At 37.5% G+C, this 27,492-nt stretch overlaps 1 protein-coding gene across 1 annotated transcript in view; it reads left to right on the top strand.

Moving 5' to 3' along the window:
• The window catches only part of GUCY1B1 (guanylate cyclase 1 soluble subunit beta 1), a 47,134-nt gene extending 21,553 nt beyond the window's left edge, over window positions 1-25,581 (top strand). The window contains exons 5-14 of the mRNA XM_059374744.1: window positions 8,584-8,781; window positions 12,080-12,310; window positions 13,524-13,640; window positions 14,835-14,968; window positions 17,520-17,717; window positions 20,619-20,856; window positions 21,894-22,034; window positions 22,550-22,704; window positions 23,047-23,173; window positions 24,380-25,581. Of these exons, the coding sequence (XP_059230727.1) occupies window positions 8,584-8,781; window positions 12,080-12,310; window positions 13,524-13,640; window positions 14,835-14,968; window positions 17,520-17,717; window positions 20,619-20,856; window positions 21,894-22,034; window positions 22,550-22,704; window positions 23,047-23,173; window positions 24,380-24,403 (1,563 nt within the window). The 3' untranslated portion in view covers window positions 24,404-25,581. The remainder of the gene's footprint in view (window positions 1-8,583; window positions 8,782-12,079; window positions 12,311-13,523; window positions 13,641-14,834; window positions 14,969-17,519; window positions 17,718-20,618; window positions 20,857-21,893; window positions 22,035-22,549; window positions 22,705-23,046; window positions 23,174-24,379) is intronic.
• The last annotated feature ends 1,911 nt before the right edge of the window (window positions 25,582-27,492 follow it).

The following is a 27,492-nucleotide window of genomic DNA, read 5'->3' as shown; positions in this document are numbered from 1 at the left end:
TCTATCACTTTTTTTTTGTTTCTTCTACACTTTTGCGTGAACTATTATTCTTGAGAGAGTGGATGGTTTCCCAGCCTCTCTTCGAGCCTCTTCTAATCTCTTCTCCATTCTATAACTCTACTGTTTTTCCTGAAATGCAAATCTGTTTCATTACATCATTTTCTTGCTTAAATCCTTCAGTGATTCCCAATTATTCACTAGAAAAGGTAGAAAGTAATTAAAATGATTGAAACTGCTTACATCCCCTATCCATCCTTCCTCTTCCTCTCCTGCAGCCTGGCCAAACAGAACTTCCTTTAGAATCTTTGTTTTTATTTTGTTCTTCCCTTTGTCTGGAACACTGATACTTTCACCTAAGTAAATCCTGTTTATCCCATTGGTCAAGTGACTTCTTCCAGGAGGACACCACTCCTCTCCAATCGCTCCCCTTTCTGAGTCGGGTAATTAGCACTTCCCGTATTTTCACAGTACACATATTTCCCCAGCCCTCGTATTTCTCACACTCTATTATCATTTCCTGTTTCTTGGGATGGAATGTAAACTTCATGGAGCCAGAGACCATGTATAATCTTCTAATGATGGTATCTCCACAGATACAGTCTGTATCTGGGAATGAATAAATATCATTTTTGAAGATTGAAGAATGAAGATTTGTGGTTTGTATAAAAAGAGGAAGAAAATACATCAACAGCTCAAGATTAATTCTTTTACTAGAGATGACAGCTTATTTTTATTTTATTATTATTATTCTGTTAATGAGACTATATAGATTTTTAAGAAATGAATTATAGTTTGAAATGTATAATAATAGACACACAGTAGACCAATTTCCACCTCGTGTGGACGTGGCAAACTGCTATTTATTAATTAATTTATAAGTTACATTATTTTATCTAGAAACTTTTAAAATCATCATTCTAGTATCTCCACTTGCAGTTCCCAGGCAACAAGAAAATAGTTACTGGAATTACAACGTGGAGAACCATTTGACTATGCTTTACGCTGGGCAGCTGTGAGCACTCATCATGATTCCAAGGAGGAATTCCTTGGAAGTTGTCTTTTCTCAGCCTCTCAGTTGGATATGTTATTAAGAATGGTTCTTAGGGCATGTGGATGGCTAAGTAGGTTAAGCATCCGACTCTTGATTTTGGCTCAGGTCATGATCTCACTGTCCCGAGATCAAGCCTTGTGTCAGCTCTGCCCTGGATGTAGGGACTGCTTAAGATTCTCTCTTTCCCTCTCCCTCTGTCCCTTCCCACTCCCCTCTCTCTTGCTCTCTTAAAAAAAAAAAAAAAAAAAAAAAGGTAGATAAACCTTCAAATTTATTATCATCCTTTAGTTGATTTAGCAAATGGAAATATGATTTATCAAAGAGATAAAGAAAAACAGGACATTCTGATTTTTAAATTTTGTACATTTTACTTGGATATATTGTCTTACAGATAAGACCACGTTTCTGCAAGAATTTTTCTCCTATTCTGCCATTTTCTTAATTGTAAATAGGAATAAAATGTCCAGTTTTGTGCTATTCTTTTTTTTTTTAGATTTTATTTATTTATTTGACAGCGATCACAGGTAGGCAGGAAGGTAGGGAGAGAGAGAGGGAGAAGCAGGCTCCCTGCTGAGCAGAGAGCCTGATGTGGGGCTCTACCCCAGTACCCTGGGCTCATGACCTGAGCCGAAGGCAGAAGCTTAACCCACTGAGCCACCCAGGCGCCCCTCATGCTTATTGTAGTAGATTTCTATTTGAAGGTTCTAGCATATTGAATAAAATAGTGCAAAAACTATGTAGGGTTTGAAACCTTCATTTAAAAAAAGAAAAGGGCACTTGTGTGGCTCAGTGGGTTAAACTTCTGCCTCTGGCTCGGGTCATGATCTCAGAGTCCTGGGATGGAGCCCTACATCAGTCTGTCTGCTCAGTGGGGAGCCTACTTCCCCTTCTCCTGCCTCTGCCTACTTGTGCTTTCTCTCTCTGTCAAATAAATAAATAAAATCTTTAAAAAAAATAAGAAAGAAAAAAAAAGAGAAAGGAATGTCCGATTTGACAGTATTTCTACCTTAATCCACACTCATCTTACTTCCACTGTCCTAGTTGCATTATTGCTGATTGAGTTTTCCAAAAATCACTGCATTAATATGTCCCATTTCACGTGCTCCGCTGAAATATGATTTTGCCCCTCCCATCACAAAGCAGAATTTGCCTTCCCTTGAATCTTGGTTGACTTTGGTGATTATTTGACCATAGAACATGACAGAAGTAACATTTTGATACTACCTAGGCTTGTTTATAAGAAGTCTTAAAGTTTCCACCTGAGTATCTTGGAATAGTTACTCTTGGGATGCTCACTCCAGGAACCCAGTATCTCGAAGTGAGAAGCTCAAGACACGTGCAGAGGTCATGTGTGGGCTCTCAGACAGTGGTGCTTGCTGAACTCCCAGCAAAGGGCTGACAACTACCACCAGCCCTTTGAGTGACCTGTCCTGGGGAAACAGCCTGGTAGAACATTATGATGACACCAACCCCAGCTTCATGAACAGCAACCCAAGAATTTCCTGAGTCCAGAAAGTTCACAGAATCACTAGGGATAATGATATCTTACTGTTTTAAGCCAATAAGTTTGGGGTGCTTTGACACACAGTAATGCATAATTGGAACAGCAGCCTGAGTATTATTCTTTTCTTCATTTTTTATGTCTGTGTTAGTGTGAACTTGTACACTTATACAAACATGTACAGATGAGTCAAGAGTTTTGAGCCACCATGTCTGCTCAGATTAGAATGATATACAGCGTCAGGGAATGAAACCCAAGTCAATCCACGCAGGACCACCCATTCATTCTCACGGGTGTTATATTACTGTTACATTATATATTCTTTACATCCCAATACTTTTACAGAGGTAAAATGAAATTCAAATGAGCATGGAAAGCTGCCAGAGTGCCTAATGAAAACTAGATGAGCACTGAGCAATCTTAGGGATTAGTAAGGATTTAAATTATGAGTCTGCTTATATACGCATTGGAATCTCAGTTGAATAGCAAGCAAATATTCTGTTACCATTTGTTGGAAACGCTGGTTCCTTGTACTAATTTTGGTGTAGCAGCAGCTTCACTCATTCAGTCATGATGTTCCTCTACTAGCACCTCTGTGCAGCCTGCCGTGAAATTTCCTTCAAATTTAGGCTGACTCAAGGTTATGGCTTTTAATACATGGCGGTGATTTAGCCAGCCCATCAGGAGAGTCTGGGATTGATGACGGATCTAAAATTCTTAAATGTTTGTGTGAAGTGTTATTTTGGGAAATACGAGGATTTTCCTGAACAGCTGTGAAATTCTAATACTTCCCTAAATTATTTATAATATTTCTTGGGCAAAAATGCACTATTCATTTTATTTTTAACTTTTGAATTTCAAAAGGACCTGTTTCTCTCAACATCCAAAATGGTAGTTTCTATAACCTGCAGTTTTAAAATGGACAAGTATGGACTTATGAGGGAAGATGAGTATTTTAAAATTGTAAGACTGTTTTTTCTCTTGAAATAACTGACATATGTTTTCACAGTTTTATAATATATTGCCGATTGCAGTATGTCAATGGGATATTTTTTTAAACATGAATTTAAAAGCTATATAATAAGTAAAATATTTTACACAGGTAATTCTATGACTATTTGCCTTTTTTTCTTTAATTAATGTATTTTTCTTGAGAGGATGGTAATGATAATTATATGTAGTTTTAACAGTATTACCAGTGAAATAATTTTAGTGATTTTGATACAGTTTCTTTTTAAATAGAGCTTTGCATTATTTCTTCTTAAAAAGATTCTCTGTATCTTTTCAGAGATACTATTTCCCATGGTAGTTCCAAGAGGAAAAGGCAGAAGGAGTGTCATGAAAACTTCCTTCTTGTTCTGATCTTCCATTACTTACTTCTAACTTCTTACTTGTTCTGATCTCATGCTATTCATACCCCAGCCTTGGTGCTTCCTGTTACATGGGTTGGATTTTCCATCTTTATTTAGGTTCTGTTTGTTTCATTCTTGATGTTCAAATTCTAAAATGACTTACTTATTTCTTATGAAACTTGACAAAATATGTTTCAAATATCATGCTGTTTATACACAAATATTGGTGTTCGTCATGTTTTTCCACAAGTATAAGAAGTGAAAAGATAAGAAATGCTTCATCTCATCTTCCCTCCTTAAAAAAGAGAGGTTGGAGGGGCGCCTGGGTGGCTCAGTGGGTTAAGGCCTCTGCCTTCAGCTCAGGTCATGATCCTGGGGTCCTGGGATCCAGCCCTACATCTGGCTCTCTGCTCTGCAGGGAGCCTGCTTCCCCCTCACTCTCTCTGCTTGCCTCTCTGCCTACTCGTGATCTCTGTCAAATAAATAAATAAAATCTTAAGAAAAAAAAAGAGACGTCGGAAATGACTGGTTTTTAAGGATTTCTTCCCATTTGAAATCTCCGTTATGTTCTCCAGTAACACAGGCAACTCCCTTCTTGTTCACTAGGATAAGGCTACTTGGCAACTGAAAAAAATCTCTCTTAAAACGTTCAAGATGAGGACTTACTCCACCCACTTAACATGTGGATCATTTAGAGATTTTTCATTAGATGCCGAGGAAGCAGGGAAATGAGGTAGTTAATTCCTGGAAACTCTGCTTCTGTAATTTATGTATGAACTTATTTTTACTGTGCATATTACGGCGACAACTTTGATTTATTTCGAACCATTCCAAGATCTTTGAAAATATGGAACTTCAAAGTATTTCTCAAAGGAATAATAAATTCTCGTTTGTTTCCTAAATCTGTGGATTGCGCTAAATCCAGAACCCCAGCACAATTTCCCAGGATGCCAGCACTCCTTTTTCTTCTGTAACTAATAAATGCTAGGTCACAAGATGAATTGGACTTATGGATTAGCAGAATTCCCGAGGAGAAAAGTATATTTGTTTTGCTTATAGAAAATGCCGTAAAATGATACCAGAACACAAGAGGCGACATGAAAATCTGACTACCCTTTTTGGCATCTTGAGAGAAAATAGATAAATGGAACTGCTCTCTTATCCCTTTCTTGTTCTCTGACTTCTAAAGCTCAGAAGAATGAAGTCAGAGCAGACTTAAGCTTTGCTTTATTGTTTGCTGGGAATCTGCTGTGCTGAAATACATGTGTTTACTTTTTTTTATGTTTCTTTTATGTACATATACTTCTTTGTAACTGGTCATTCAGGTCTTTTTTTGTATACCTATTCCCATGGTATATTTAGAAATAAGATAGAATAGTAATTTTAAAATGAAATTCTTGTTCCCCATAATACATTGTTACCATCATGTAGATGAAGAATTAACTGTATAGAGATCATATTATAAGAGGTAGACAGTGTTGTCCCTTGGGTTTTTTGAGAATCTTTTTTGCGGTCTTTCTGGTTGCTGCAAACACGTGCAACCTAACTATGAAGAAGGCTTATTTTTAGCAACAGAAATGTACTCAAATGAAGTCAACTTAATTTTTAATCATGAAGTCCATTTTTAATAGTAGACAAGCTGTGGTCATCACTTGAATTTTGAAAGAATAAAACCAAGTAAGGAAAGCTGTAACTAAAGAAATCCCGAGAGAATTTTGTATGTTAGATACTATCTAAAGAAAATCAATCTTAGATTAAGTGGTGTTAAATCTTTTAGGCTCCAGGAAAGCACTTTACTTGTCCATTTAATTAATAGCAAATTCAATAAAGAGGTTTATGTAAAGCTCTGGAGAGTTGGTTACTGCAAAAACTTAAAAGATGTGCCTTGTGACCTGGTACGTTTTGTATTCCATTGCTTTAAAGTGATAAATATAAGCAATATTTAATTATCAATTTTAATGCCTTAGTATTATCAGTATTTTTATTTAAATTAAAATGGGTCCACATTTAAGGGGCAGTGTTTACCTTTGTGTGACTTGTGTGACTCGTGGAAAGTGGTCTTGGGAGATCCTGGCCAATTTCTGGCCTTCATGGGCATCAGCGGTGCTGCTAATATAAATGGTACCAGTTGTTACTGTCTCATGCCATCTGTGTAGTTGCATATAGAAATGTGCTAATGATACAATATGACATGAGAGGAAAATATGTGAGTACAGAAGTGAGGTTGGCATATTGATTTATGATATATTTGAACATTTTGCAGAGGAAAAATGTAAAGAAATTAAGATACATATGTCAAGTTCTCATTAGACTCCCTTTTTCTTTGAAATCAGTCACAGCATAGTTCTTGGGCCTGACTACATTAGGACGTTTCCTAAATGCAGCAATAAGCTCAGTTTTTACTTTGTGAGAAATGGAAATAAGTATCACACTTTGTTGGTGATATTTCTTCTCACCAGATTTTCTCTCACATTTTCCTGCAATACTGGTTGTGGTAGAAGGGATCTGGAAGAGTTAGAAAGGAACAGTCTTCACTTCTTCCCTTTCCAGGGAAGAATTTTCATGAGGAAAACTTACAGGAAGAACTAACTTCCTATGACTCAACCACGTAAAATAGTTTTAGGCCTTTCAGTGGTTTGCAGTTTCTAGGAACTGGCTAATACTTAGTGTCCGCCATATTGGATTGTTTTTATATGGTAATAGCAACCTCTAGAGGCAATCAGGATGAACTGAAATTTTTAAGAGCAGACCTGATTTAATTGTAACAAGTGTAATTTTCAGGAAGAAAACAAAAGTCTCTAGGCATGAAGGCAATTGAAGAAGAAACCAGACTGTTGAAACATTTTTCTGAATCAGAATGTCAGCCTTTCATGACCTAGCTCAGGCCTTCTCTTCACGTTGAAGTCTTTGGACCCCATTCTTTCAATCTGAGCTATTGGCTCTGATATTTATGCCTCAAAAGCCACTCTGCACTTTGGTTTGTGATATGAACCATGAGGGGCTTAACATCAAGGTCCATGTCATGCAGGTTTGTATCTGACTCTCTACCCTGCCCCTAGCTTGCCCCTCATACGGTTCATAATACATAATGCATATGGAATAGCTATAGAATGACTGAATCTTTGAATGGAAGGGACAGAAAACTATAAACCACAGTGCCATTGGTGTCCTGGTGGAGTATTTCTCAGATTTGAGCACCCATGGAGCCATCTTATACTCACATCCTAATATCTTACTGGATTCTTCTGTTTCCCTAAATTGGCTTCTTTGAGGCATTTGGAACCTGAACCATAGTTCAATTTTGGCCTATCTCCAGCACCTCCTTTTTTATGCATTCTTTTATGCTCATGGGATTCGGAATCTAATTTATTTTACCCATTTGTTTTTAGTGATAATGACCAGTTATTGAAAGATTACTATTTGCTTGGTGTATTCGTTTTTATTGCTGCCATGCCAAATTACCACAAATGTAAGTGCCCTAGACAAAACAAATGTATTCTATTTTCTAAATTTATTAATTATTTTTATTAACATGTAATGTATTATTTGCCCCAGGGGTACAGGTCTGTGAATTGTCAGGCATATTGCATTTTTTTAAGGTCAGAGTCCATTCAGGTCTCACTAGACTATAATGGAGGTGACAGCAGGACCATGTTCCTTTATGTAGTCTCTAGGGCATAATTGTTTCCTTGTTCATTCAGATGTTGGCAGTTCAATTCCCTGCTGTTATTGGGCTGAGGACAATGTCATGTTTTCAATCAAAGTATCCTTAATTCTAAAGCTACCTCACTCTTAATTCTTATAACCTGCTGTGCTGTGCATATCCTACTACATTTATGTAACACACACACGCTAACGCATTATGAGTTGTTTATTTGAAAAACCATGTTGGACCAAACGAAACATACAGTTTGCACCATTTCTCCTGGTGATCTTTATATAAATAACTTTTGTGTATTGGTGAGTAATACAGGATGCTGGGGAATTTGTTAGGTTCTATGCTAATGGCAAAGCTGTAAGCACAGAAAATATTTATTGGTAAATGTATTGTTTTCCAAGATTCTGTTCCAAAAGATAATTATTTCGCAGGTCAGCTGTGAGCCTCTATCTTGATTGGGGGCTACTGATGAATATGAAACAATCCTGCTATTTAAATTTATAAAATGCTTTTAATTCTAAAATATTACTTCACAAAATAATATGCTTGTTTCATATGCTTATCACTGATACAGGTTTTTGCATTAATACTTTTTAGGATTGTGGTGTAAACAGAGGGTAATATGTGATCACTTTGGGCATCCATATTGTTTATTATAACATGCATATACAACTTTCCCAAGCTCCTATAAATCTGTATATCTTTGTTTTAGCCCATAATTATGTTTTTCTTGTTTTGGGCATTCTGTTTACATACAACTTATTTGTCCTTCTTTCAAGTGTATTAACTGTTAATAGCCATAGATGTTTGTCTTAATCATACCACTTTAGTTTTAAGTTCTCTGTGGCTCTTACTTTACAGTTGTTTCGTTGCACAGGGGAAGGTTGTGCTATGTGAATGTTCAAACAGTCATTCTGCCAACCAACCTCAGACTCAAGCCCTGTTTCCTTATCTTGTTTTCTCAATGTCGGCTGCCATTGTGGAGGCATCATTTATTCATTGTATTTCCTCTTTATTGCAGAACCTTGATGCTCTGCATGACCACCTCGCTACTATCTACCCAGGTATGCGTGCCCCTTCCTTTAGGTGCACCGATGCAGAAAAGGGCAAAGGACTCATTCTGCACTACTACTCAGAGAGAGAAGGTCTTCAGGATATTGTCATCGGAATCATCAAAACAGTAGCTCAGCAGATACATGGCACCGAAATAGACATGAAGGTAATGGTCAGTGAGGGAGACTCTTCTGAACACATCTGACATGGGATAGTGAACATGATAGTCCATGAATTTACCTTTAGTTATCACTGCTGATGGAATTCATCAGGGTATATTTTAGCCCTACCAGTGCCGTACCAGCAATATAGAAATATTTGGTCTTAGAAGTCATTCTACAGGATATTTTTTTTTCTTGTGGTGGCAGATAGCTCTTCCCAATTATACATTGCTTAAGGCAAAATGAAACCTAGTTTGCATCTCCTGTGAGCACGTACCAGCTGGGCAGCAGAAGGCTATGTGACTGGCTAAGCTGTAGTCTTTAGCATACAAAAAAAAAAAAAACAAAAAACCATAATGTGGACGGTCAGATTCTTTGTAGATTTTTTTTTTTTGGTCTGTTCCCCAAATAGAGTTGGAATCTCTCATTTGATCTAAAAAATTTGCTTTTTTTTTTTTTTTTTTAATTAGATTACAGGGTGAAAGAAGCCAGGTCTTCTACTTTGAAAATTGTGTTGCTATGGATAATATATGCTCTTAGCTCCGTACAATAGAGAACCATTGTTTGACTCTTTGTAACCCACAGTCTCTCCTAGTCTTTTTTTTGTGTGTGCTTTTTGTGTGCTCAGCACCTTCAGCCTTGAAAGCCATCTTTCAGTTGCCCCAGGTTTGAGAAAATTCGGGAGGGGGATATCCTATTTCTGCTCTTTTTCTTTATGGATATTTCCTAGATGCCAGAGTTATGTTCTAGCACAGATGTGAAGCTCAAACTTTAAGTAGCATATTAGGCCAAATAAAAATTGTAGCATTTAAATTGATGATTTTGGAAAGGCATCCCAGGCCATTCATCTAGTGATGTCATGGTAGGCTTTGTGCTTTTCTTTCTTTAGGAGTTGGTATCGATGGGGCACTTGTTGGTGATTCCGAGGTCCAGTCTTAGTTTTTCTATAACTAGAGACTGGGACTCTATATAATGTGACATTATCAAATCCAGAGACATTTAAAAGTGAAATTAAAACTTTGGGCAAAGAATCAAAATTTATCCATGATTAGGAGTCTCACTGGAATTTAGTCAAAATACTAGAATATGCCTTTCATTTCTAATCCTGGCACCAAGCTAACATTGCATCTCTACTAAGTGAGCCTTCATCAGGGGCTTTATTCCCACTGTGTCTAACTACTCTTGTTTTTGTTTTGTTTTGTTTTGTTTTGTTTTGTTTAGGCAAGTTGAGCAAGAGACAAACACATAGAAACTTCAGGAAAGAAACACAAAACATACTTGGATACTGCCGTTGCTATGGTTAGCATATCTGTTATGGAAGGTGGACAGCCATTAGCATACTCTATATAAAATTCAAGTTTTTACTTAGTTACATGGTTTAATTACATAGCTTTATACGTTATTTAGGTTGCCTTATGGCCTTTATTGATTCAAGTACTCCACCACAGAATTCTGAAATGTTTTCATTTTTAGTTATGTTTTGTATATTTAATTTTTGTCAAAGGCACTGTTTTAATTTCCCAAAGTATTCTTATGTCAATTCTGTAAGCTTAACAGGTCTGGAGCTACCAGACAATTTAACTACTTAAGGAATATTATACCATGTCAAGAAGTAATATACCAAGGACACGTTAAAAACATGATCGGAGAGCAACTCATTTTGACAATTTAATCAAAGCAAAAGAGCAGAAATGAGGAATTAATTAGTAAATTTAGGTTGTATATAATTCAGTTTCTGTATCTAAAATGGAATCAGAGCAGAACACCAAAGTTAGGCTTGAATTTTTAGACTGACTCTTACTTCATTTATGGAACTTTAGAGAAATCAACCTTAGAGGGGCAGAATGTTGAAATCATAAATAAGACTAATATTTAGCCAGTGTAGTTGATTAGTATGACACTGAGAGTAGGAATGTTCTGATTCCAGCAGGAAACTGCATTTGAGAGAATATATACAATGGCGTCCATGTTAACTGTGATTCGTTCTGTAGTCTCAGAGTGTGCTGCGTTGAACTCCTGAACAGAAAGTGAAAAGGAGCAACATTCTGCTTTCAGTTAGCTATAAATGAAAAACCGTTGCCCCAGCTACTTCCCATTTGGATCTGGCCACAGTTGAGATATAGTATTTCCCCTTATAAGGGGATGCATTTTTTGTAGTTTCTTAAGCTCAAAACAAAAACAAAACCCCAAAACCCTCTATACCTTAATAATGTATTTGCCTATGAATAATATCTTTATTTATTTATTTATTTATTTTAAGATTTTACTTATCCATTTGTCAGAGAGGGAGAGAGAGAGAGGGTGCACAAGCGGGGGAGCAGCAGAAGGAGAAGCTGAGCACGGAGCCCAATATGGGATCATGACCTGAGCTGAAGGCAGATATTTAACCGACTGAGCCACCCAGAGATCCCCAATATTTTAGAAATGTAGTTATTTTTTTTAAACTATAGAACTTTACTCATTCTTATGGTTACTTCCTTAGAATGACTTCCTAGGTTTGAAATTAAATCAGAGAATGTATAATTTTGGGGGGATTACTTATATATTATCAATCTACCCTTCAGAAAGTTTAATCAAGATCCCCTCCCACTAGTGGTATTTGAGATGATTCTTTTTCTGGTCTTACCCAATTTGGTATTTTGTATAATTGCCAACTGATGGATGAAAATGACATTGCATGCAATTTTTAAAAGATTTTATTGTTTATTTATTTAGTGGGAGCAGGGGGAGGGGCAGAGGGAGACGGAATCTCAAGCAGACTCCTCGCTGAGTTCAGAGCCCACCATGGGGCTTGATTTCATGATCCAGAGATCATGACCTGAGCCAAAAGCAAGTCAGGTGCTTAACCAGCTGAACCACCCAGGCGCCCTGATATTGCATATATTTTAAAATATGTATCTCCATTGTTTCATTTCCCTCTGTGAATATCATTTTTTATCATATTAAATAGAGCCACTTTGTATGGTTGGTAGTTCATTTACTGAACCAAGTGTACTGGCTGAGTGGGCTGAGCCTATAAGACAAAGGTGGTACTTTTCTCCTCATTCTATCCAGGAGGCTGTCTGGGTTACTTAAAGGACCTATACCAGATTTTCAGTTTCATTACAAATAATCATTCAGTCTTTAATTCACATTGAACAAGACAATGTCCATAAATAGTGTCCTATTTAAGACATACATAGCATTTCCGTATATTCATATTTTCTAATTAACCATTCTTATAGCCAGTGTCTTGAGTGTTCAGATATTTTCACCAAACTGAAATTCAGATAATCAACACCATCTCTCCCCTTTGGAATCCAGGTTATTCAGCAAAGAAATGAAGAATGTGATCATACTCAGTTTTTAATTGAAGAAAAAGAGTCAAAAGAAGAAGACTTCTATGAAGATCTTGATAGATTTGAAGAAAATGGTACCCAGGAATCACGCATCAGTCCCTATACCTTCTGCAAAGCTTTTCCTTTTCACATAATATTTGACCGGGACCTAGTGGTTACTCAGTGCGGCAATGCCATCTACAGAGTGCTTCCCCAGGTAAAAGGACCTCAAACTGCCTTAAGGCCTGAGACAAAAGGCTGTGAAGGCGCCGTTGTTCCACACGGCCATTTATTCATTCAACGCACTGAGTGTGTTGCATGTAATGTGCAGGACATCATACATCATAAATTTGTCACCTGTGAGCTAAGTATATTTCAGCATATGCAACTTTCCCTAGGAACTACTTACTTATTTTTCTGTTTCAGTCACTTACAGGGACAGTGGGAAAATTATATGGGAATGCTTTTTTTTTTTTAAATGAGAAAATGGGTGATTTTCTGGTAACAAGCATCTTTCACTTATTTATTCATTGAATGACTATATGCTGACTGAAAATACCTTTCAAAGTCAGTCTTTGACATTTGCAGGGAAGAGAGAGGAATTGTACAAACACTAAAGAGGGAAGTGATAGATTCTCCTGGGGTTGAGCAGAGCCTCGAAGGAAAACAGTTGGGGTGCATTTAACTTGGGTTATTCAGACCATTTGAAAAATCCTTTCTATTTTTCCCTCTCACCTAACTAACTCTGAAGTTGTATCCAACACATTGGAGATACTTCCCACTTGTAGTTAAAGAGCCTTACTAATGGTGGAATAGCCCAGATGGGCTCTGTTGTAGACTTACCCATCCAGAAGTAGGGTAGTATGCAGCATGGGCTCCTGTGCCGGGCCTGCCTCCCTTTCACTGTATGAATGTGAGCCCGTTACCTCGCCTTTCTCTGCCTATTTCCCCTTCATTACGGTGTGAGGAGACAGAGTGCATAAAGAACTTTTGGTCCAGTGTCTAAGCAATTATTAACTGTTACCCATTACTATTATTAGCTGTCTCTTAATAAAGGATGAGTGTTTTCTGGTGGTTTTTCTACTTAAATTTCATCATAACCCACAGGCATTTGATACCTCACACTACCTTTTAAGAAGTCACATTTCTATTATTTCTTCTTCCAAAATGCTTCTCTTACTTATAGAAGCCTGTATTGGGATATGAGTACTCTGAAGCCATATTCGGTTTTGTGTTCATGCAACGATATGATGCCCGTTTGATTGCTGAGTGACATAGGTCAAGACAGGAGCCCATGGTTGAGGCAATTCCTATACCATATGATTATGGTTTTCTATTTTTAAGTCTTATTGAGCTGGCTTAATCTAATCTCAAATTGTAAGAATTATTTCAGCTAATCCTGTGTTCTTTCCCTTTCATCTACATCTTAGCTCCAGCCTGGGAACTGCAGCCTGTTGTCTGTCTTCTCTCTCGTTCGTCCTCATATTGACATTAGTTTCCATGGGATCCTTTCACACATCAATACGGTTTTCGTCCTGAGAAGTAAGGTAATCAAGATACTTCTTTCAGTGTGAGTGAGTAAGGGATGTTTCAAATTAGACATGGCCCCGAGGGAAAGTTAGCTACTTTACCATTCTGTGATATGGAGGAACTATAGACAGATCCCCAAAAAACGTCAGAGGGAGTACTATTTCTTTTTTGTTTGTTTGTTTTGTTTTTTAAGATTTTATTTATTTATTTGACAGACAGAGATCACAAGTAGGCAGAGAGGCAGGCAGAGAGAGAGGAGGAAGCAGGCTCCCCGCAGAGCAGAGAGCCTGATGTGGGGCTCGATCCCAGGACCCTGGGATCATGACCTGAGCCGAAGGCAGAGGCTTTAACCCACTGAGCCACCCAAGTGCCCCCAGAGAGAGTACTATTTCAAAGGCAATGTTACTGATTCTTGGTTTGCCTGAGGGGCAGTGGGACTCTTATCAACGGATCAGAATTAACAAAAATAAGTTTTGAGACTGTCTCATTGGGACAACTCAGTTTCACGTAATAAAACAAATATCTTTTACTTCCTTAAACTACCATGTGCTATTTTAGAAATCAAAACTGATAAAGAATGTTCTTTTAAACTTCAACCAAAGTCCTGATTTAATTCTTCCTTAAATTGTCCATTATTCTTCATGCCATTTTTGTGGGAAAATAAAAGTGATAACATATTCATCCAGTTGATTATTTAGGTAGCACCCAGATCTCATAGTTTCTGTTCTTCAGACTGGTGCAGCCAAAGTGTCTTGGAGTAAACATCCTGTCCTTCCTGTGGCCCTCGCAAAGGCCTTACCCACACATGTTTGACGTATTTGGAACTATTCCCTGTTACTCTGTGAATGAAGGCATAGGGAATGGAGGCTCTTGGGTTGTTCTTTGCTGGAACTTAATATTATATGTTGTAGCCATCCTGGAGAATCAGAAGTATGACTCATGGAAGCTTTCAACAAGTATGCCAACAGTAGTACAGCTGTTGTCTTTTTGGGTTCAAATGAGCCAGTCAACTCGCTTTTCTGCCCTGTTTGCCAGGTAGCCAACTTTGCTTAATACCTGGTACCATTTTGGTGAAATGTCCTTCCTCATCTACATGGTGCATTTACTCTCCTTTATGGTTTGGTAGGAAGTGAAGCATGCCTGTCCTTATTTTTTTACTGAACTGTAAGGAAAAAAGGTACTAGTTAATGGTTATGTCTTGCCTTTTCAAGGAAGGATTGTTGGATGTCGAGAAATTAGAATGTGAGGATGAGCTGACTGGGACTGAGATCAGCTGCTTACGTCTGAAGGGTCAAATGATCTACTTACCTGAAGCAGATAGCATACTTTTTCTGTGTTCACCAAGGTAATCATTTTTTTTTGATTAATTATAATGGATATAAATACCTATCTTTAGCTAACAAAAATTCGGTAACATTTTATTTAATCATTTTATTTAATCATTTACACTACGTGATCGAAGTGTAATTAGATTTTACAATCCTTGTTTATATACCTCTCTATAACAAGGATAATTTCATTTAACACTTGTAATAAGCTTGGAAGAAATCATGTATTCTTTTTTATTTGCCCTGTCTTAATCAGCTTGCTGAGCGTTTATGCCATTGGATCATGGAAAAATCCAATCTGCAGGTTGCTAATTCTATAGCTTTATACCTTCCAAAGGAGTGTCACATAGAAAAACAATTCTGTAGAGCATCTGATATGATGGTGTGAATACATGGATGTATTTGGCACCGAGAAATTACTTTTTAAAAATATTTCTGGATTTGAACAATTTTATATAAAAAATATATAGCAACTTTAATCAGGATTCACTATTCAAAATATATTACACTGAAACTTATGTAAATTATGTTATTTATAATAACCATCAGAGGAAAATAAAACTGTAGGATGCTGTGTTTCCAGTTTGACAAAACATTTTACTAAAAGATGCATGGGAACTCACAATAAGAAAACTATATCTACATTTACTTAGAAAAATAGAAAAAGGTAACAGACTTGTTAGGTGATATTTTATGTATTTGTAGCTCTGCATAACTGAAAGCTATGCACGTTATTTAGTTAATACATTCAGTTAAGTATGTTTTGGTGAGCTATTGGCTAAAAATTTAAAGTTCATCATGGTCACTTTTCATTTAAATATACTGCCTTAAAATCTCTGAAAAACATAAGGAACTTTGTAGAACTTCAATAAGCTATTAAAGACTATGTAAGACTAAGGACTTTTTTCCTGAGAATATGCATCATGAAAATAAAAGAGGCAAAAATTAGAGAACATAAATTTTTTATATTTTTTAGTCACCCACATTGATTTACTATATTTCATTGGCTGTCCCTAAGTTTTTTTCTTCTGTCTCTTTTCCAGTTGAACTTTAATAGAATGACAACTTTTCAGTAGGGACAGTTTCTATTCATGGAGATAAAGTTCTCTCGGGGAACAGAAGCAGACAATTTGGAGTCTTTTTGTTAATTGCCATATGCAGAAATACGCATAGTGACACATTCACGGTTTGTCATGTGGTACCTGTCCATGTGTATAGAAAGGTTTGTTTTCACATTAAGTGAGATCACCTAAAAGCAGTTTTACTTGTAAAGTAAATAATTTCAAGACAATTAGTTTAACTTTAGAAAAAATATGTTAATAGTTCATTAAAATAATAAGTAAATTTATAGAAAAGTGAGACATAATTTGATTGTTTTCTATCTCAATATGTACATTTTCAGCCATTTTCATTTTAAGCTTATAATCTTTTTATTTTCTCTGCTCATGGTCTTGTCTACCATTTGTCAGATGATCTGGCCTCTTTTCAGATGGGTCTATTCTGAAAGTGAGCTTTAACATACATATGCATTTTAACACAATCGAAAGAGACCATGTGCTTCATTAGTAAACTTTTCGATCATTTTATTTCTCTATATTAACATGCTAATTTTTGCTTTCATTTGTGGACATTTCTGCTGAGAATATGTAAGAAGAAGACATTTTATCAGTCCAAAATTCTTCAGTAAAGTCAATACTTGTTATATCATTTTAGAGAAATTCTTATTGGGAATGCCCAGAAGTAATTACTTTATATTTAAATAATTGAAACCAATAATGTAAACTTAAGACATTTTAACCAAAAAATAAGGTTTTACAAAGCAGTTGCTTACCAGATCATAGCTGAATCAGTAAATATTAGTATGCTATTCTAAAAATAACAGGTAAAAAAATAAATTAGATTAGAGAGATGCATAAAATCTAGCAGGATTAAATAATGTTTCAAAAATGAGAAATATTTTCAAAGGAAACAAGAGTAGTAGAAATTAGAACCAGAAGGGAGAGTAGCACAAATAATACATGTCAAAGAGTTATAAATACATAATATACATGTGGAAGATAGGTCATAAATTTGATTGTAAACTTTTAATCATTGCGTCTAAGACGGAAAATTAACCAGTTACATAAGGCCAAAATGAACTGGTTTCTCAAGAGAGGCATTATTATCCCTGTAGCAGAGGGTAAAAGGACATTTTTCTTCATCTTTTTATAATGAGAGGGAAATGCGATAGCAGTGAATAACAGTCTCGTGTTAAATACCCGATCAGGTCACACCGGACAGGTTTCTACCTTATCTTGCCGTTTACGCCGATGGCACCAAACGTGTGATTTGGCAAAATGTATATCAAGTTCATCACTGCTTTTTGATAGATTTTTAATATATAAAAGAATGAAGTCATAACCTTCATGTGACTCCCCCAATTTTCTTGTCTGTAGCCTCACCTGTTGAATGGGTAGGAGGAACTGAATGGTAGAAGGTGACAGGATTATACTCCTTGACAGTTACCAGGCTCGGGATTATCATGTAGACAAGTTGGCACTGATTTTGCCTCCTTTCCCTCTATAACAGTGTGATGAATCTGGACGATCTGACACGGAGAGGTCTGTATCTGAGTGACATCCCTCTGCACGATGCCACACGCGACCTCGTTCTTTTGGGAGAACAATTCAGGGAGGAATACAAACTGACCCAGGAACTGGAAATCCTCACAGACAGGCTGCAGCTCACATTAAGAGCCTTGGAAGATGAAAAGAAAAAGACAGATACGTAAGAATGAAGCCTCGTGGTGAAGGAAGGGCTTTATATAGTGTGACTCCACTACAGTTAAGTCTGATCAGCACACCAGAGAGGCATGGAACCCGCGGTAGCTCCCAAGTAGTAAATAAAACCTTCTGTGTCACTTAAAAAAGAAATTATGCACACAGAAATAAGTCAGTCTTAATGGTAGTGGGAATATGTCTTCAGTTTTTACGTTGAAAGAACAGATGCCAAAATATCTCTCTTGGAAAATCAGTACAATAATTCAAACGCATCTTTAAATTGGATCTCTCCATTCATTCATTCCTTCACATGAGAACTATGTACTGAGCAACCTCTGTGTGCCGGGGGCTGGGTGGGTTCTGAGGGTTATGAGAAACACTGTCCTTAGAATAGGCCTTTGTCTTTTAAAGGACTCTCAGAGTCTAGGTTATTTTAGGGCTTGGCAGATAGGAATTTGACAGATTATGATGTCATCTGTAATCACAACAATTATATCTGTAATGAGATATGTTAACAAAAATAACAAAATCTGGGGTGCCTGGATGGTTCAGTCAGTTTAGCGTCAGACTCTTGGTTTTGGCTCAGGCCATGATGTCAGGGTTGTGAGATTGAGTCCCGTTTCAGGCTCTGTGGTCAGTGGGGAGTCTGCTTGTAAGATTCTCTTTCTTTTTGCTCCTCACCCGCCACATGTTCTCTCTCTCTCTCAAATAAATAAATCTTAAAAAAAAAAAAAAGACAAAATCGAAAACTCCTATTTTTCTGTGAATGGTGTATTAAGTTGTGAAATACTGGACAAATAGCATTAAAGGTAATACTTCCTTAAGTATCAATAACTTCAAAAAATATATGATATAATTAAAACTTAAGGAATATAATTGTGCCTTTTGTGTGTGCTTCTGAATAAGATAAATAGAATTTTAATAAATTAAAATGCTATACTGGGGGTGCCTGGGTGGCTCAGTGGGTTAAAGCCTCTGCCTTAGGCTCAGGTCATGATCCCAGGGTCCTGGGATCGAGCCCCACATCGGGCTCTCTGCTCCGCGGGGAGCCTGCTTCCTCCTCTCTCTCTGCCTACTTGTGATCTCTGTCAAATAAATAAATAAGATCTTTAAAGGAAATAAAAATAAAATAAAATGCTATATTGGCATCTTTATAGGAACTTTTAGACTCAAAATGGATACATAAAAGCCCATGAATTTTGTGATCTGATCATTTCATGCCAATAGTTTTCCATGTCATGGGAGAAAAGAAAAACCTTAAAAAAAAGGTAATACTTCATTTTCAAGAAATTCATTTGAATATGCAGTGTGCATACTACTTGGTCTCATTTGCATATTTTAGTTAAAGGCACTAAATCACTGGAGTTTCATAAGAGATTTTACCCAGGGTCTTGTGTGTTCATTTTTAATGTGATATAATTGGCAACTGTCTTGGAAAGTTGGACTGATCTGTCTTACTTCCTATAAGAGCTATTTCATTCTCGAGCACCCATATATATAGATAACAGCATCAGTTTCTGTACTTTTCTTTCCATTAATACATGTGTAGCTGCCCTTGGATGAATGCTGTGCCCACATATAAACACACCAGTTAACTATTTATTGATAGTATGGATGACATAGAGAATGCCATTCAAAGTCCATCTTTATCCTTAGCTGCTTAATTCACTTGTCTTGACCCTTGTATGAGGAAACTGAAAGCTATGTGTAGTTTCTTTGAGACCTCTTCACTTCCCTTGTGACCCTAAGTGAACTCCTTAGTCTACCAGGTATTTTGCAAATTTCAGGAAGTCCCTAGGGCAGGTAGCTCAATTTCCTCCTGCTGCTTGAAAACCAATTCAAACTGTATCCTTTACTGGTGAGTGGTACAACTTCATCCCTGAAAATAACATATTTTATGAAGCCTGTACGATTAAATTTAGCATGGTATGCCCTCTGGCTCTAGGGAAGAAAAAGGCAGAGAAGGCTCATTTGTTCTGCTGGGTCCTCATGCCAAGCGACATCGATCACCCTAGTTTCTGCTTCTCTCCTGTCATCCATCAGCCCTCATCCCCTTCCTCTGTGTTTACCACACTTGCCTCTCAGCGCAATCCCTAAAGTCATCAAAGTAATCTCCATATTGCCTGTAGAAATACAATCCGTTTCTTGCCTAGTTCAGTCTTCATCTGTTTTATCAGAGTCTTATGGAAGAGTGAGTCATGAATGAGACTGAGGAGAAATCTACTGTTTATTTATTTTTAAGATTTTTATTTATTTATTTGACACAGAGAGAGAGTAAGGGAGAGAGAGAGAGAGAGAGAGCACAAGCAGGGGTAGGGGCAGAGGGAGAGGGAGAAGCAGACTCCCCACTGAGCAGGGATCCCAAAGTGAGACTCCATCCCAGGACCCTGGAATCATGACCTGAGTGGAAGGCAGGTGCTTAACAGACTGAGCCACTGAGGTGCCCAGAAATCTACTTCTTTTAATATTATTTACACAATTTCAGGTAGATTTCTTATTCCTAAGAGATAAATGTGCCCCTGGTATTTTGCTACTCAGACAGTGTTTTAAGTGCTAGTGATAACAGCTTTCAAACTGTGAACCATAATGGTGGGTCAGAATTCAGTACCACAGATGAAAACTTTGTCCTATTACCAGTCTTCCACTTTGCCTGTTTATTTGTTTGACTTATTTTCATTTGGCATGAACTGGTTTGGATTTGCAGTTGTTGTATGTGATGAAAACAAATAAATTACAGTATCTTCGATACCTCCCTTACATATATGGCCAGTAATGGGTGTCCTATTACCACTCCAGAATTTTACTGTACATACGATATCAAAGCTCTAGGAGGTGGACAGTAGAAGCACTAAGGCTCTTCCCATCATTTCTTACTGTGGCTTTTTCCCCACGCCGCTGAACTGAACAGGTTGCTATATTCTGTCCTCCCTCCGTCTGTTGCCAATGAGCTGAGACACAAGCGTCCGGTGCCTGCCAAAAGATACGACAACGTGACCATCCTCTTCAGCGGCATCGTGGGCTTCAATGCTTTCTGTAGCAAGCACGCATCTGGAGAAGGGGCCATGAAGATTGTTAACCTCCTTAATGACCTCTACACCAGATTTGACACATTGACTGACTCTCGGAAAAATCCATTTGTTTATAAGGCAAGTCCAGGTCATATCCTAATGTGGGACTCTTTGGAGTCTGAATTCCAAGGCCCTACACTCAGAGACATCACAAGCACCTTCTCTGATTCTAGCCATATAGCCATGCAGCAGCCAGCCTCCGTGTATTTACTGTTTACAATTTTCTTAAATAATTACCTCTTGTTATAAAACTTTCTCTTCCTAGTAAACAAAAGGAAGAGTGCTGATGATCCCCTAGTGAAAATGAAATGTTCAGCAGCTCATTGGCACTTACGTTAATGAATCTGTGCAGGTTGTTTATGACACATAACATAAATTTAACATTTGTTGTATGCTCTGCAGGAGACATTTTTACTGAAATATATAAATGCTTAGCATGGGAAAGAAGTTGGAGACCAGGAGAAGGGTACTGGGGACTCAGATCTGCTTTTAGATAACACGGACTTGAAGATAAACATTTATAAGATATTTCTGCTCTTTGTTTCAATTGAAAACAAATATAATTTTGAAAAAATGAAGTCAGGACATTATTGCTTCATAAAAGTAAGGATGTTAGCCAAACCATCTCCAGGCATCTGGAGTAATAGGAGTGCCACAAAGACTATGGATTTTATAGTGGTTTTCTGAGGTACAATGTAACGCTTTGTGAGCACATTAAACATAAATGGTTAATGAACATGATAAATCACTGGGCTTTGGGTAGTGGCCCTTGTGCCATAAACCATCATTATTTTAGGGAGTTAATGGCAATTAATTGTCCATTGAATTGTAAGGGTATTTGGGGTGAGAAACCCGGAATTACTAGGGAGAGAATAATGCTGTGTCTGGACCTGCCTGTAATCAAAGACCTCAAGTGCCATGTGTGTAAATCTGAAATAATTATAAGGTTTCATCTTGTTGGAGTCGAATGCATTAGAATTTTAAAAGAATACAGAGAAGGAGAGTTTAAAGTTAGCAGTAGCCTTGAAAAAACATTGTTTATATATAAGGGTAGCAAATGAAATGGTAATGTTTATTCTAACCAAGGAACATGTGAATTATATGTGCTGTGCTAGGTGGAAACAGTTGGTGACAAGTATATGACTGTGAGTGGTTTACCAGAGCCATGCATCCACCATGCACGGTCCATCTGCCACCTGGCCTTGGACATGATGGAAATTGCTGGTCAGGTTCAAGTGGATGGCGAATCTGTTCAGGTTAGTGAATAAAACGCATATAATAGTAGGAGGAGAACTTTGTGGACAACTGACCTATTCTTTACCAGGCAGTCACTAATTATACATAGATTATAATCTTTTCTTATATCCCATATTTTCATAAAGATGGGAAATCTGTCCACCTATTTGAAATTACCTAGTCTATTACATGTAGTAAAATCATGAGGGTGAGATAAAACTTCCTGTCCTTTCTGGCTTATTTTTAAATACCTCTTTCCTGTGTCTCATCTGAGTTGCCAGAATCATATCTTTGAAATCTTCAGACTTTAGAAAATGAATGTTCCTCCTGGAAGACAGATATCTGTGAAGGTTTTTTGTTTTTATAAATACACTTGGAGTTCTTTTATTTTATAAATATGCTATAATACACGTGGGGTTCTTCTAGAGAATTCTTAAGATTTTTATATGATGGTTCTACATTCTGTAATGTAAAGAAATAAAAAGTTAGTGTTTTGGTGATTGAACTTATGGAAACAAAGTTTGGATTTCTGCAGATAACAATAGGGATACACACTGGAGAGGTCGTTACCGGTGTGATAGGACAGAGGATGCCGCGGTACTGCCTTTTTGGAAACACCGTTAACCTAACAAGCAGAACAGAAACCACTGGCGAAAAAGGAAAAATAAATGTGTCTGAATATACCTATAGGTAAGAAAACATGTCTTAGTTTTGACTGACTTGCAAGAAAAAAGTGTGGCTTAACTCTCAGTGGTTTTATTCTTTTTAAACAGTCATCACTTGTGCTCTTAGGACTGTTTATTTCTTATTTGAGAAAATTGGGTCATTACTCCCACTTCTAATGGTTCCACACCACCTTGGGAATTCCCTTGTATGATCGTTGTCACTAAGACCTTGTGTTACCTTTAAGTATACAACTGTAGTGTGGGTCACTACACTACACTACACTACACTTTTAATTTCGGTTCATACCACTTTCTCTATACAACCATACTCCATATGACTCTCTCTTCCCTGTCCCCTGTCTTTTAGATGTCTTATGACACCGGAAAACTCAGATCCACAGTTCCATTTGGAGCACCGAGGCCCCGTGTCCATGAAGGGCAAAAAAGAGCCAATGCAAGTTTGGTTTCTTTCCAGAAAAAATACAGGAACAGAGGTATGACTAATCAGCATGCAATTCCTTTTTTAAAGACAGAATATAAATACAGAGCGCTAAAAATAAGTGAATAAGTAAATAAACAAAATAGAGAGAGAGCTAGATTATAATCACTGGGAATAGGTCTCATTTGAAAAGAACTCTTGCTTACAAAAATGAACTCTCCAGTGAAGCAGCGGAAATACCGAAACATTAATGAGCCAGTTAGAACAATAATAACTTCCCTAAGTTTACTTTACTTTATACTTTATGCAACGTTGCCAGCTTTTGTCTTCTAATGAAATGAAAACCAAAAGCACCAAAAGGGGAAGACCTGTTTTTGTTAGCTTATTTTTATTCTTCTGCCATAATCTGATTTAAACACGGCTGAGATGAGCGGGCTGTGGGGGGGTTCCCATCCTCTTCCCATAGCTCCCTGTACCATTCTGAGATCACCAGCCGGGCAGAGTCAGGACCACAATGTGTAGGTGGTTCCTACATCACGAAGCTTCGGATCCTTCTGAGGGCCAAGCTGTCTCCCCGTGGAATGTCTGGCAATCTTTAGACGTTCTAGTCCCATGGCATTTTTCTTAGAAAGAAGAGCGATTTGTAACCTTCTCGAACCTGAATGACTGCGTAGGGCAGCCTCAGGTTGGTGCTCCTGCTAGGGTCGCATTCTAGCTCGAAGGCCCGCTAAGCCGTCCTCAGACAATGGCCCTCCGCCCCGACTCCCACTGGGCTGCGCACACCAAGGTCGTGCCCACTCTGTTGCCAAGCAGAGCGCTTTGTTAGAAGCGAGTTGGATACTTTGTTACCCTGTTGATGTACTGGTTCTTTAGAGGGGGAGAGGGAGACTCACTGAGTATATTTCCTTTTTCCCGTAGGCATGCATCCCCCTAAAAATGCTGGTAGAGTGTAAGTCCTAAAAGGAATGGAATGCCAAACTTTAAAATATTTATCTTCATCTTCTTTCTGGTCTTTTTACCTTAAATAGTTTACTTGCGGTGTTGGCATGTTTACAGATATTCTTCTGATAAATTAAATTCTACCTCAAGTGTTGCTCATTTGAGGTGGGTGGCCCTGTTTCCCCCAGAATGAGGGCGGGAGGCAGCAAACAGATCTGAATGCAGATCACATTTTCATATGACGAAATAAAGAATATTTGGGGGGATACTACCTGCTTTATTATCACCGAAAATGAATCCCTATTTATTCCACTCTTGAAAGGAAACAACTCGGGATGACGACTGAATGTTGGACCATGGGATGAAGAGGACCGCAGAAGGGCTCCCGTGGTCCCCAGTCACATGCCTCGCCTAGGAGCCATTATTCCTGTGGATACATATTTCGCTTTGTCCTTTGCAGTTATCCCAAGCCTTTCTCCTTGGTATAGCTTTCATGATTCACTACTCAACGTTAGCTCTGCTTTTGATTATTTTCAAGGTTTAGTATATTACCTGAAGTTTGGCTTTAGATGTGAATGATGTGAGCTTCCTGTGTCTTAAGATCTACCACTGAACATGGTAATTTGCAAGTGGTAGGCACCCAATAAATATTTGTTGAATTTAATTAAATGACACTGAACAGTATTTGGTCATGTGTATATATCATATCATGGCTTACCAAATCTGTTTAGTGTTCCATGTATATGTCTATGTATGTTTTAATGACTATAACAACATAAAACAAAGTTTATATTGTGCCAGTGTACATCATTATAGAAATCATTTTCTAAAGGAGTGAGTTCTAAGTTTTAGGGAAAAAAATGCCATTTATTTTCAGATTCCCAAAATAAGAATTAATATACCACACTAAGAAAATAGTGACTATTTTGAATTGTACTCATTTTCCTTCAAAAATAGAGGGCGCACATTCCTGTTCCAAAATATTTGGTTGTTTACTCAAATCATATATAATGTGGCATTGTAATTCCTCTAAAACTCTATGTTTGTAGTATATCCCTTATATTAAATCTCATTAACCACTTGCAGCTGTTACAAAAAGCTGTACTATTTCACACTGAACAATTACCTTAACTTGGGATAAATGTTAGGCTCTCTAACCACATCCAAGAATAAAATTGGAGACACCACTGGGATACTCCTGAAAGAGCCATTTCTGGCCTTTTATTTCCAGAAATGAGCTTCCTTTTCTTAGCTTGGAAGAATGTGATTATATCCAAGCCATCATGTTCAGAAATGTTACTTTAATTTTGGCATCAAATGCATTCCTGTTGGAATAATTGGCCTATTGTTCTTAAGTATCTCTGATAATTTATTAATATCTACCTTTATAAAATATAGTGCAACTACTTTTGTGTAAAAATGTTTGTTTTGAAATTTAGCATTTCATATCAGCACATCTATATATGTATAAATGTTCCATGTTCATGTGTAAGAGAATCTGCAATAAATTATTTTTTCCACTTGTCTCTAGACAGTTTGTATTTCAACAAAACTGTTATTGATGTTATTATTGGCCATATTATTACTGCCATTTTTATAAGTACATTTATAATTTTCCCAATTCTGCTTTTTATTATTTTTTACAAAGATTTTATTTATTTATTTGACAGAGAGAGAGAGATCACAAGCAGGCAGAGAGGCAGGCAGAGAGAGAAGGGAAAGCAGGCTCCCCGCTGAGCAGAAAGCCAGATGCAGGGCTCCACCCCAGGACCCTGGAATGATGACCTGAGCTGAAGGCAGAGGATTAACCAATGAGCCAACCCAGTGCCCCGATTCTGCACTTTAAATTAATTTTGATTCACTGTGGTTATACAGTTGAATGGCTCCTCTTAGCTTTATCCTCAAACACTGCTTATCTTTAGTACCAACAAGGTGGGAGAAGCAAGACTAAACCTGGAGGGGCAGATCCACAGATCAATAGGACATGACAGCAGCCCTTGAGTATCTCTGTCTTTTAGGAGTGAAAAACACATATACCAATAATTAAAATATGTGACATTTGCAGTGATAAAACACAGTTAAGAACTAGCAAGGCTCTAGGCCAAGTCTAGCAGCCTACCTCAGGATCTCCAGCCTCTCCCCGCCAGTCTTCAGTGGCAGCATGAATTCTGTGCGCTGAGTTGGCTTTGCAAGTTCTCTTCCTAATTTCTAAATTCCTTGAAGTCTCCTTGTTGCACTGACCCTGATGACCATTTTGTATTTATTTGCTTTCACTTTTTAAAAAAATTATTGTTTCTGGTCAATTACTTCACACACATTTTTTGGTAAGAATTTTAAACATAAAGAAAAGGTCAAAGAACTTGTACAGGGTACCACCATTCACTTGCCACCTGGATTCTAGAGTTATTAAAAATTTCCTAAATTTTTGTCAATTCCCTTTAATCCATTTTCTAGATCTTTTATTTATTTTGTAGAGCTATAAACCACATACTATAAAACTCACTTTTTAGAAGTGTACAATTTAGTGGTTTTGGTATATTCACCCAGTTGTATAACCATCTAATTCCAGAATACTATCATTATGCCCAAAAGACGAACTGTAACCATTAGCAGTCCATACCAAATTGATCTCTTCCCCCAAAACCCTGGCAAGACTAATCTATTTTCTGTCTCTATTGGCTCACTTTGGGCATTTCATATAAACAGAATCATACAGATGTGGTCTTTGTATCTGGCTTCTTTCACTGAGTATGTTTTTAAGGTTTGTCTATGTTGAACCATAAATCAGTATGTCGTTACTTGTTATGTTTGAATAATATTCTGTTGTATAGACATACCATGTTTTGTTTACCCATTCGTAAACTGGTGGGCATTTGAGTTGTTTCCACTTTTGGTTAATATGAATAATGATCTTGTGATCATCTGTGTACAAGCTTTTGTGTGCCTATGTGTTTTCAGTTCTCTTATATATATATCTAAGAGTTTAATTTCTGGGTCATACAGAACTCTAGGTTTAACTTTGTGAGGAACTGCTCAACAGTTTTCCAAGGTGGCTGCACCAATTTTCTTACCCACCAGCAGTGTAGGAAGCCTGTAACTTCTCTACATCTTCCACAACACTTGCCATATTGTCCATCTTTTTTATCTAAGCCATTCTGGTGGGTGTGAAGGGCCATCCATTGTGGTTTTGATTGGTATCTTCCTAAGAACTAATCATGTTGAACATCTTTTCATGTGCCATTGGGTGGTGGGTGGTCCTGCTAGGCCACCCATGGGGTCCGCAATGACCACCTGACCTTCGCCCTCTCCTTGAAGATCCAGAGCTAGAGGGGGAGCATCCAGCTGTCTGCTGGAATGCCCAGGATCCACACCCCCAACTCCATCCATCTCCAGGCTCCGACCACTACTAAGCTCTTCTCTGATGCTGGTTCCCAC

This window comes from Mustela nigripes, chromosome 1 (genome assembly GCF_022355385.1).
Source record: "Mustela nigripes isolate SB6536 chromosome 1, MUSNIG.SB6536, whole genome shotgun sequence".
NCBI lineage: Eukaryota > Metazoa > Chordata > Mammalia > Carnivora > Mustelidae > Mustela > Mustela nigripes.
The sequence above is the reverse complement of the archived record's forward strand: the minus strand, read 5'-3'. Positions and strand labels throughout refer to the sequence as shown.